General features: G+C 45.5%; 1 protein-coding gene across 1 annotated transcript in view; it reads left to right on the top strand.

The window, feature by feature from the left end:
* Positions 1-6,332, top strand: part of PCOLCE2 (procollagen C-endopeptidase enhancer 2) — a 45,402-nt gene extending 39,070 nt beyond the window's left edge. Inside the window, exons 6-9 of the mRNA XM_015429279.1 lie at positions 2,152-2,306; positions 2,945-3,028; positions 3,592-3,759; positions 6,115-6,332. Coding sequence (XP_015284765.1) covers positions 2,152-2,306; positions 2,945-3,028; positions 3,592-3,759; positions 6,115-6,245 — 538 coding nt within the window. The 3' untranslated portion in view covers positions 6,246-6,332. The remainder of the gene's footprint in view (positions 1-2,151; positions 2,307-2,944; positions 3,029-3,591; positions 3,760-6,114) is intronic.
* The last annotated feature ends 6,051 nt before the right edge of the window (positions 6,333-12,383 follow it).

The raw sequence follows: 12,383 nt of genomic DNA, 5'->3' as shown, positions 1-12,383 counted from the left end.
GAACTCCCAGTTCAGGCACTGGGTTGTTATTGTTATTATTGTGTTTGTGGAAGATCTAATAGCCCTTTGTAAAGGCTTCTTATGATGCAACCTTTTAAATGTTACTAAAATTAGATTTATAAGAAATGTCATGCCCAGTCTTTCTCCCTAGTGGTGACCCAAAGTTACATTGTTCTCCTGCCCTCCATTTTATCCTCACAACAACCCTGTGAGGTAGGTCCAGCCGCTAAGAATGTATCACTTAGCAACCTTCTATGGTGGTTTGGGGATATAAATATTAGTGATACATAACAAGTTGCTTAAAGCTCTCTTATTACATGTTACCTATTGTGACGATAACCTGGTTCAGAGTGTTCGAGTTCTTTTCATTTTTGGTATTGCATCTTCCAACATCATTTTGGGATTGGTGGCCGGTTTTCAAACATGTAGCATTATTTTCTGATGAGTTATGTCTGCCACAAACAAAGAGCCTTCGCTTCAGCTGCAAATAGCACGGGGGGGTCTCACCTGCGCCAGAATTTTCCCATGCTTTCAGTTTTGGCCCTAGAACTCCCACAGTAATTCTGAAGCTAGTGTCCAATTTTGAATCTCCTAGTTTTATTCTCTAATTAGTTATGCCTGCCATAAGTGGACAGATGGACAGACAGACCAATTCTGTTATTAATATAGATGCACTGTAACAGCATGCAAAGTGATTTGTTACAATATGTGGGTTTGGATCAAGGCCATATAGGGAGACCCAGGTGGAATCTGTATCCGGGGGCCCATGGTGGCTCGGCAGCCCTGTTCCCCAGTCTGAAGCTCAGCCATGGGTTTCCTTTTGTACCAAGGGGAAGGCTTGAGATATGTTTGTGGAATTGTGAAGTAGTTAATGCTATTCATGCCCAATAACCCCTAGATGGATGTGCAAAACAAGCATCTCATTACTGAGGAGAGGAGGTGAGAGTAATGTCAGGGATGAGTGTCTTGGCAAGAAATTTTTCCTAACAAATCTTGGGAACGTTAGTAAGTCAGCACGCTGAGTTTTTATATGAAGAAGCAGTGCACATTAGGGACAGAGAATTAGAATGAGATGCAGCCATAGGCAGTAAACCTCTGAATACCAATACCAGAAGCTACATCATGGGAAGACCTTGACCTCTATGCCCTGTTGTTGGACCTCCAGAGGATCTGGTTGGCCACTGTGTGAGACAGGATGCTAGACTAGATAGATCACTGGTCTGATCCAGCAGGGCTCTTCTTCTATTCGTAAGAGTTCCCTGTGGTATTTCAGTGCAATCTGCATGATTGATCAAGGCCACCATTTTCTTAATTTTTCCTTTTCCTTTTTTTTTGGGTCTGTTTTTGCAATAACACCTCTGTGCCATTATCAGCAGCTGTCTCAGTTATAGTAGTGTCAAGAAAGATTTCTTAAAGAGCTGTGAAGCTTATTTCACTCTGAAAATGCATCCAGGTAAATACTTGTTAACGGGTCTTTATGCTCCATGTAGAAAGATTTCACATGAAAAGGGAAAATCCAGCATTCTGTTAAATTTTACTTCTTTAAAATGTACATTTTATTTTTATTTTATTTATTGTCAGATTTATACCCCGCCCTCCCCACAAAGCAGGCTCAGGGCGGCTTCCCTAACATAAATACATGATAAAAACATACATAATACAAATTAAAACATAACAGCTAAAAATAATACATTACAAAGTGCTGGCGGCAGTTAAAATTCACTCAGAAGGAATGCTTTCAGATGGATTTCCAGCTTCCAGCATAAAAGTGCTTAGATGTTATTCTGCTCATCACTCTTATGGCAGCTGCTCAATGATGACTTTGCGGGCTGTGCACTGCGGCAGCGGCCCCTAATTATATGCCTGACGGAAGAGCTCCATCTTGCAGGCCCTGCGGAACTGTGAAAGGTCCCACAGGGCCCTGATCTCCTCCGGGAGCTCATTCCACCAGGTAGGGGCCTCCAAGAAAAGGCCCCGGCCCTGGTAGCAGCTAGCCTGGCCTCCCTCGGGCCAGGGAGGGTCAACCGATTTTGAGACCCAGACCGTAGTGCTCTCTGGGGTATATACATGACCTAATGTAACATGTTACATAATATATAGCCTGCATTCTGTAATATGTAACATAACTTGAAGGCAAAATTATTCTTTCAGGCCTATTGTATCAGAGAAAAATGAGTTGCTTGTTCAGTTCTTGTCGGATTTAAGTGTAACTGCTGATGGCTTTATTGGTCACTACAAATTCAGACCTAAAAAGTTGCCTACAACTGTGTCACCAACTACCACTGCAACTCTCCCTGCCACACCATGTGAGTATTAAGTCTTCATTTTCTCTGTGCTGAAAAAGTACAGTTCTAGGATGAGTATTTTCTGCTGTGCTGGGGGAAAAGCTAGATTAAATAGAAGGATCTGGTGAGGAGTGACTTCATATTACGTTTGTTATGGGATAAAGATTTATGAAATTGTCAGCACCAACACAGTCTTGTAGAAAATGTTGTGAAAAGATTTTCAGAAACAAAATGGGCACAAAAATGACTGATAAATGGTTGCCGAGGAGACCTGGGAACTTGACAGGACAAGGAACTCTTCTCATAAAAGAGGCCTTTTACCACTACCAGTCTTTTTTACTAGAAGTCACAGCTGGAAGAAGCTACTAGGGTCAATGTTGCTATGCCCCGACTCTGTAGAGTTGGAACAGAATGTGGCCTACCTTCTGACAAGGACAGCCTGCCAAGAACACATTGCACCACTATGCCAATAGAATATTGGCTTCTTTGTAGGGCAGCTTTGACGGACTGCTCAAGGATTTGTGTATGAAACTGCCAATTTTCTCTGTTTGCTGGGATAAATTTAAAGAACGGGGTATGTGTGTGTGAAGACCTTTTAAATGAATGTGTAAACTCACACAGAGTTCACTAACTCTGCCTTTTGGATCTCGTTTGAAAAGCTTTGAAACCTACAGTTGCCCTGTGCCAGCAAAAATGCAGAAGGAGCGGAACCCTTGAGAGCAATTACTGTTCGAGTAACTTTGGTAAGAGGGGGGGGGGGGGGGAGTCATCAGTATCTTGGGGCTATATGGTTAGTTTCAAGGGAGGAGCAGAACATTTATTTGTAAACGGCCAGTAGCACACAAGGAAATTCTTTCAGATCATGATACCTGCCTCTCTTACACTGGTGTCTATGACTCAGTTATATCCCTTAAAATGTTTTTGAAGAGAGAAAACTGTGAATGTGTGTCAGGGGAAAAAAGGATTTCCAGTCTAAACACAAATGACTAAACAGAAGGAGAACTGTTGCTCTGTAGAAGTGTTGATTCAGGGACTACGCTGGCATGTTGTCTTTTTGGAACAGTCTGTATTGCTTATTCACAGTGATAGATCGGTTGTACGTACTGCTTTATTCTTAATTCTCCAGTTTCTGTAGAAGATTTCTTCAGTGCAACACCTTGAAGACCTCTCTCCTTTCTTTACCTGTTTGGATACAAATTTGTGAGGGATCTGTGGTTTCTGAATAGAGCTAGGCAATATAATACTTATTATGGCATAATAACATTTCAGTCCTACATCTGTTCTCTCTTGCTCACTTTCTTTTTAGTAATAACTGGATCTGTTATCACAACAAACACCAAAGGTGGAAGCTTGCATGCAACAATATCAATTATTAATGTATACAAAGAAGGAAATTTAGCAATCCAGCAAGCAGGAAAAAATATGAGTGCCAAAATAGTTGTTATCTGTAAACAGTGTCCAGTTATCAGAAGAGGTAAGTAGAGATAAATAACTGAATTTTCCATTTTACACTTGACACTCATTTCCTTATTCTTCTAGTTTCAACATTAATTTCCAGAGGAAATTGCCCATTTGCAAACTATCCAGCATGGTATTACATATACAGGAATGGTTGTGAAAATTAATAAATCTTAATTTAATTTTAGAATTGCTGATATGAAACCTCTTACATGATTACATTAAACTGTAATCATGTAAGAGGTTTCATATCAGCAATTCTAAAATTAAATTAAGATTTATTAATTTTTACCATAACAAAATTTTCAAAAAAGTGGAGTCGGAGTGACCCAGGAAACTACAGACCAGTCAGTCTGACCTTCTTTGATCGAGTGACAAGCTTACTGGATTGAGGGAATGCTGTTGATGTTGTTTACCTCGATGTCAGTAAAGCTTTTGTCTGGGTTCCCCATGATGTTCTTATGGGTAAACTAGAGGACTGTGGACTGGACTCTAGGACAGTTAGGTAGATAGGGAACTGGTTGGAGAACCACACTCAAAGAGTAGTTGTCAATGGAATTTCATCTGAATGGAGGGAGGTGCCCAGTGGGATGCCACAGGGCTCGGTTCTGGACTCAGTACTTTTCAATATTTTTATAAATGATCTGGATGAGGGTCTGGAGGGGCTACTCATTAAATTTCCAGATGACACCAAATTGGGATGAACAGCAAACACACCAGAAGATAGAGATAGAATTCAATGAGATATGAACGTGCTGGGAAAGTGGACAGATGTGAACACGATGCAATTTAACAAGGATAAGTGCCAAGTTCTACATCTGGGTAACAAAAATGAGGAACACGCATACTGGATGGGGGATACACTTCTGGGTAGTAGTGTGTGTGAACAAGATCTTGGGGTATGGGTGAACTGTAAGTTAAATATGAGCAGCCAGTGTGATGCGGTAACAAAAAAGGCTAATGCGATCTTGGGGTGTATCAACCCCAAGGCATAACATCCAAATCAAAAGATTTGATAGTCCCACTGTACACTGCATTGGTGTGGCCGCACCTGGAATACTGTATGCAGTTCTGGAGGCCTCACTTCAAAAAGGATGTGGACAGAATGGAGCAGGTACAGAGGAGAGCAACGAGGATAATTGGGAGCCTGGAGACCAACCCCTATGAGAAAAGGCTGAGGGACTTGGGAATGTTTGGAGAAGAGGAGGTTGAGGGGGTTATGAGTGCTCTCTTTAAGTATTTGAAGGGCTGTCACCTAGAGGAGGGCAGGGAGCTGTTCCTGTTGGCGGCAGAGGACAGTACTTGCAGTAATGGGTTTAAATTAAGGGCTGGAAGGTACCAATGGGATATTAGGGAAAACCGTTTTACAGTAAGAGTTGTGCAACAGTGGAATTAGCTGCTTAGGATGGTGGTGAGAGCTCCCCCTCACTGGCAGTCTTTAAGCAGTGGCTGGACAAACACTTGTTAGGGGTGCTCTAGGCTAATCCTGCATTGTGCAGGGGGTTGGACTAGATGGCCTTTGTGACCCCTTCCATCTCCATGATTCTATAATTCTATAAAAATGTTACAGCTCAGTAGCCTGATGTTGGCAGAAATACACACTTTAAATGTATTAGAAGCGAAGAAATTAGGATTTCATTTACATGCTCATTTTTAAACTAGCTGTTGGAAGTTGTTCAGGTGAAGTCTAACTAGATTTTGACCTTTTTAACTGGTTTGTAGGGTTTTGGACAAGATATAACCTAAGTGAACACTGAACAAATACTGGGTATTTGCAGCCTACAGGTGCTCAGTAATTTGTACAAATTATCTTTACCAACTGTGCCACTAGTACCAACCTTTCCTGTCTGAATTATACCAGTTTGTTTCACCTGTAGGCAAGTACAGGTGACTTACTGTTTTATTTCAGATGGTGACAGTGCATATCTTCAATTATAAAATGAGTTAATCTCCAGGTAATCATAGCGAGAATAAGAAATTTCCTTCAAAATGGCAGTTCTTATTTGTATTGAAAAGATTTACAATGGATTTTGAAGGGTGTAACTATATTTAGGATTATACTGCCAATGTACCAATAAAGTCTGTAGTAATGTAATGCCTTTTACTGATCTCTTTATAAAAGTGGATAGCTGATTTGTTCTTCTCATTTCTCCAAGGAAATAAGAGATGCCACATCTGTAGGTCTGTGTTTTCAGATAGGAGAAAATTATATCTAGAAGCTGGAAGTCGTCATATGCCATTTACCACAGTGAAACACAGATTGTGTTCAACTCAGCAACAGAGATCTTGCCAAAAAAAAAAAAAAGTAATTGTATGTCCGAGGCTGGAGAAGTAGAAATTCTGTGTTACCCTTTTATTTATTTCTTTTCAGGACTAAACTATGTTATTATGGGCCAGGTAGAAGAGGATGGCAGAGGTAAAATCTTGCCCAGCAGCTTTACCATGAGTTTCAAGACCAAGAATCAGAAAATTCTGAATACCTTGAAAAACAAACAATGTTGAAATGTGAATTATTAAGAGCTTCATCCTGTCACATATCATCCAAGACTGCTCTTCATGCCATTTTCAAAAACATGGTGGTATAGTTTCCACATTTTTGCAACAATGTGTATTGACTGATATTCCAACTATAAACACCCTGAATACCAATGTTATATTTCAGAACTTTCAGCAATACCAGCCAGCCTGAAACATACCAAATTGTTTCAACATGGACATTCTTAATTTATACTTGTCTCAGAAAGTGTTCTAGAAATGAGTTATTTGGTAATAAAAGTGCAATATTTATATAGTAATTCATTTTTAATTTAGCTCTTCTGTTTCATTGCATTATCTTTCACATTTAATAAAAACTTAAAAACTCATGATGTACCCAGCAGGTTTTGTTTTTAGCAAGAATAAAGAGGGCATTATAAAAACAACAACAGAAAACTTCAGACTGCAGGCTGTTCGTGAGGTTAATTACAACAGCATAAAAGTTCCTTTGTGGTATGAGTACAGTTCTCACCCACGTGGCATTATATTCTAATGATGAGTACACTTGGAATTGTATGTTACATACAAGGGTAACATTTTTGTCTAGAGTAGTGGTACACTCCATGGGTCGTAGAGAGGCACATTTGCAATTATCACCAACCCAAAGAGCCACCTCTGCATGCCTCCACCAAACACACACGCACAATAAATAGAAGATGTAACTTAATATTGTATAACCATAACATTTTAAAATAACAGATCAAGGTTACTTCAGAGCATGTAGGATTGTCTCTCCCCACCACTGTTGAACTGAGCCAGCCCTTGTGTATCTGGAGTAAGTGGTAGGGCTTCCCTCTCTGCCTTCTTGTTTACTCCTCAGCAAAAGGAACAGCCGTTCAGATGAGCGCCCGAGATCGCCAAGGCTTCTGGAAGAGAGAATATGCTGGTTGTGAAGAAAGGGGAGTAAAATCACCAGCACTCCACTATGGCCAACTTGCTTTTTCTGGATAGCTGCTGTGGGGGGAGGCCTGTTCTCTCTTCTGTGGCCATCTTGCTATTCTTCTGGCAGCTACCTGGTAAGGGTGGATCCGTATACCTTTTGCATGAAGCCTACACCCCAGGGTGGCACATAGTTTATTCATCCTCCATTCCTTCCAGCAACATTTGATTCAAGGTAGAAGCCAGATACTGAGCATAAGAACTACTTTCCTGAAACAATGGGGCAGGTGCCATATTGGGGAACACTGCTAGAGCCACAGATGGGTCCTGAACCTCTGAGGATAAGTTTTTTTTAAAAAGCAGCTGTTCTGGGCTAGTTGGGACTGCCATGGGCAAACGTTGATTACGATATTTCGAATTCATGTGTCTCACAAGATCTAAACTCTTCCTCCCTCTTGTACACACACCTTAACATGCTGAGGGGGTTTGTGTGTGTCAGCGAAGCTAAGCCATAAGGAGTTTAGACTCTGTCAAGAGGCTAAACTCCTAGCAGAGTCGATCAAGGCAGAATGGTCACAGCTGAGACAGCAGACTAAGATGCACTTCAAGAATCAATGGCCACATCAGCATAAGAGAATGGACAGTTCCAATGGTGATGGGGGCAGAGGAATCCTTGAAGGATAACTACTGGGCGACAGCAGTAGTGGAAAGTGACACTGGCGGAGGATCTTTCACAGACAACAGCAATGTCACTTCAGCTAATCCTGGTTAGTACTGTGCAGAAGGGCAATGGTAAACCACTTCTGATCATTTCTTGCCTTGAAAACCCTATGATAAGACTATCCAAAACAGGACATCCAGGTCAGATGATAATCAGCTACTGGGAATGAGCTGAGAGAACAAGTAGTGCAATTCTTAATGATGCTACTGGACTAAAGCCAAAAGGATGTTCAATTGTTGATGTGAAATTGATGCAAAAAGGAAAGTCCAAAGCTGTTTGACACATATAATAGGAACATGGAATGTGAGAAGCAATGCTCCCTCTAAGCTGTGGAGTCTTGTGATTAAAAATTCTACTTTGTGAGCTACTGGCATTAAAGTTGTGAGTGAGCAATTTGGCTACTGCATATTAGTTTGTTCTGGAGGCATCCTTCCTGAGCTAAGACAAAAGTGTGTGAGCCAGAGGCTAAAAAACTGAGCTAGCTCACACTAACTCAGCTTAGAGGGAACACTGGTGAGAAGTATAAATCAAGGTAAACTAGAAACTGTAAAACAAAAAAGGAACACTTAACATTGCAGTCCTAGGAGTGAGTGCATTAAAATTGACTGGATTAGCACATTTTCAATCAAAAAATTAGAAAGTGTTTTACCTTAAAAATGACAAGCAGAGAAGAAACAGTTACTCTAACAGTGAGGTGAGATGCAACAAAGGCAATCAGTAGCTATAATACAAATTCTGACCGAATAACAGCAATCATACTTCATGGAAAGCCTATCAGCATTACCATCACTCAAGTTTTATGCCCCAGCTACAGATGCTAAAGTGAAAGAAACAGAATGTTTATATGCAACTGTCTAGGAAGAAATTGATCACACATCTAAGCAAGGTGGGATGATAATTTTAGGTGACTGGAACACAGAAGTACAAAACAAAGCAAAATCAAATATCAAAAGGTATGTAGGTTAGGAGCACAAAATGAAACAGGAGAACTCCTCACAGAATTCTGTGAAGACAATAAGTTGTTCATTGTGGACACGTTTCAGGCAACTGAACAGAGGATTGTACACATGGACATCACTGGATGGCCAATACAGAAATCAAATCGATTACATAATGGGGAGCTGAAGATTTAGAAGCTCTCCCTTCCAAAACAAGACCAGGAGCTGATTGTGGTATAGATCATGAACTGTTAATATCAAAAATTAAAGCTGAAGGAAAACACCAGAACATTCATAGTGTCAAAATACAATCTAAACAACATTCCTGAGGAGTTTAAAGACCATGTAAAGAACATATTTGCATTGCTAAGTTCATGTGAATATTAACCAGAAGAACTATGGGCTGAAACCAGAGATCTTATCAAGGAAGAATGTGCAAAGACTATTCCTGGAGCCAAAAGAAATGAAAAACCTCGATGGATGACTAATGAAACACTTCAACTTGCTAAAGATAGGCCCCGGTCACACGGAGCATTAGCCAAACTAGAGGGACGGAAGATTATCCGGGTGTGATCTCACCACCACATCTGGGAAGCGTAGAGCTCCCGTGGCTCACCCGAGGCTTCCCGCCAAAGACGCGCGATAAAAAACTAGTACCTCGGAGGTACTAGTTTCCGGAAACCGTGAGGCAAGGGCGGGCGCGTGATCGCATTTCCGGTGGAGTCCCGTGGCATCCGGCGCCCACCCATGTCCCGTCGCAAGTAGGGTTTTTTCCCATCTCCACAGGATGCGCACCAGCACGCAACTGCGCATGCACACAAAGAGGAAAGCAAAAGTCCGTAACCAAAAGTTCCACTTTTCCATCACATTGTGCATGCGCAGGAACGCGACACATGCCCACAAGTCGCCATGAAGCACACTTCGAAAACCCCTTGCCAAGCTTCCCCATGCTGAGTGGTGAGCGCGGTGACCCATCCCCCACCAGCAGTAACCCCCCCCGCCACCCGTGGGGGGGAAGGCGCCTGGGGTGCATGGTCCCACGTGGTGGCGCCCGGAGACCCTGGACTTTTTGGACCTGTGGGGAGATCAGGCAATCCAGACCGCCCTAAGACAGTCCCACAGGGACATAGATGTATTCCGAGAGGCGGCCAGAGGTATGGATGCCCGAGGCCATCAGCGGTCCGCAGAAGAGTGCCGTGCTAAGGCCAAGGACATACATTTATTTTTTATTTTATTATTTCGATTTCTTATACTGCCCTAACCCCCCTTGGAGGTCTCTGGGCGGTTTACATGAGGGTGCTAATCACATTTACTCCCTAACTAGGGCCACATTTGTACGGGGATGGGACAGCCTACTGGCACCCAGGTGGTGGTTGGTGTTTTTTCTTCGGCTCGGTTCTTTTAGTTCTTTCTCAGGCAGTCTTTTTCCGGCGGGATGTTTGTTCTGGCGAGTTAGCTTTGTGGCACGCGATTCGTGTCTTCCCCCAGCCTCAGCTGTGTCCTTCTGGCTCCGCCGCGCCTGAGTTCGATGTCATCGCGCGCCTTCCACCTTCGCCGGCGACAGCCGCCTGATGTTTTTTCACTTGCTGGCCGCCAGAGATCGCTCCTCTGGCCCTGCTGCTGCTGCCGCCGCGTCGCCCCGTCTTCGCCGCCGGCACTCTGATGTCTCGCCGCCGATGCCCTTGTTGCCGCGATCCTCACCACACACAGGCCGTGACTCTGAATGCAACCTCCGGTGGTAGCAGACACACATGCCCCTATTATGAGGAGCTCGACAGATTCCTCCACACTGAGAGAGAGATTTGGACAGAAGAGCTGCTACAGACTTCAGAGCCGGTTCCAGGCCAAGCCACCTCCGGCGGGCCCTCCACCTCCTCATAGCAGCCATCCCTGGATCTGTTCCCCCACGACTCACAGGAGACATGGGAGCCACGGGCTTCCACCAGCAGCCAGGCAGGTAGGCGTAACAGCAGCAGCCCACAGGTACTGGGGCAGTGCACGCCAGCATCCCAGGTCCTATGAGGGACATATAGCAGCCAGCACACCACCCCAAGACAGCTCCCATCCCACCTACCCGTCCTCACCCAGGGTCATGCCACCAGCCCTGGGAAACCCCCCACCCTTTGCACATGGGTGCCATCAGTGGCTGGCTAATGAAGGGAACTCAGGAAGCAGCTTCCCCATGGGTTGCCACAGTAGATTAAGGACAAGAGGACAGCTCCCTCCAGCAGGCACAGCAATCACACAGATCACCAAAGCACCTCACAGAAGTATAGGGCCACAACATGCCAAAATAGCCCACCACAGGGCTAGGGGCAAAATACCAGTGAGGTCACAGCAGCACCCAGCCACCACATGCCGCTACAAGCCTATGCGGCAACACCCCAAGGGGGGACCACAGGGACCCTCATGCTGTTCAGAGCATGCCACAGTCAGCAGCAGCACAAGGTGCCAGCACAGGGATGCTGGATAGGGAGGAGGACAACCAAAGCATCCCTAGCAGTACAACACACAACAGGAACAGTCACAACTACCCCTGTACCCTTCCCCCCCAGGCTATGACTCCCATTGTGCAACCCAGGAACCAAGCAGTGACGACGAGGAGAGTGATGGTGGCGAAGGGCCAATGGCGCCAGCAAGCTCCCAGGGTAAGTCACTAGGTTATGGAGGACACCCTTGCAGGCCACCATGACGGCCACCCATTCCTGGCATGGGCCACCAGTGCCCACTGGTCCCACACGACAGACATATGTCTCACCCCCAGGAACACCAGAGGGATCACAGGATGATGACGAGGAAGCAGAACCAGTGGAGCCCAGCCAGCGAGATCCAGAACGTATGGGACAGGGCTGGGAGGTGGGACCACATGGCATCCTGGAAGGTGTGTGCTGGCTGAGCCACCACAGTGATGTACGTCTTGCCATGACTTCCCAGGCCTGCCGCCAGATGTCAATATGGGAGACCTCACGGCTGCCGAGAGGGCAGCACTCATCACCAGCAGGAGGAGGCGGGTCTCGGCCCTTCAACGTGTCGGAGAACATCTTGCTGCCCAGAACAGGGAGGAGAGCAGACAGGACAGGAGGGCAGAGCAGGGGCAGCATGAGGAAGTCCTGGCAGAGCTGCGGGCCAGCCGTGCAGAAGACCGAGAGGACCGGACAGCGATGCGCCACTCCATGGACACATCCACCAATGCCATGGTGGAGCTGACACGCGCTATCACCCTGCTGGTGGAGACTGTCCGTGTCCGTGGCCCCGTGGCTGAGCCCCCGCAGGCAGCTCCCGGCCCCGTGGCCGCAGAGCCACCCGCAGGCAGCTCCCGGCCCCATGGCCACGGTGCCTCTTGCAGTCCAGCCCCTGCAGGCAGCTCCTGGCCCCGTGGCCATGGTGCCCCCCGCAGTCCAGCCCCCGCGGGCAGCTCCCGGCCCCGTGGGCAGGGGGCCTGCTGCAGTCCAGCCCCCGTGGGCAGGTCGCAGCTCTGTGGGCAGGGGGCATGCCGCAGCCCATCCCCCGCAGCCAGACCTCACGGACGCCAACAGCCAGGCATCTAGTGACAGCGGGAGACCATGC

This window comes from Gekko japonicus, unplaced genomic scaffold, assembly GCF_001447785.1.
Source record: "Gekko japonicus isolate JY-2015 unplaced genomic scaffold, Gekko_japonicus_V1.1 scaffold4098, whole genome shotgun sequence".
Lineage (NCBI taxonomy): Eukaryota > Metazoa > Chordata > Lepidosauria > Squamata > Gekkonidae > Gekko > Gekko japonicus.
The sequence above is the reverse complement of the archived record's forward strand: the minus strand, read 5'-3'. Positions and strand labels throughout refer to the sequence as shown.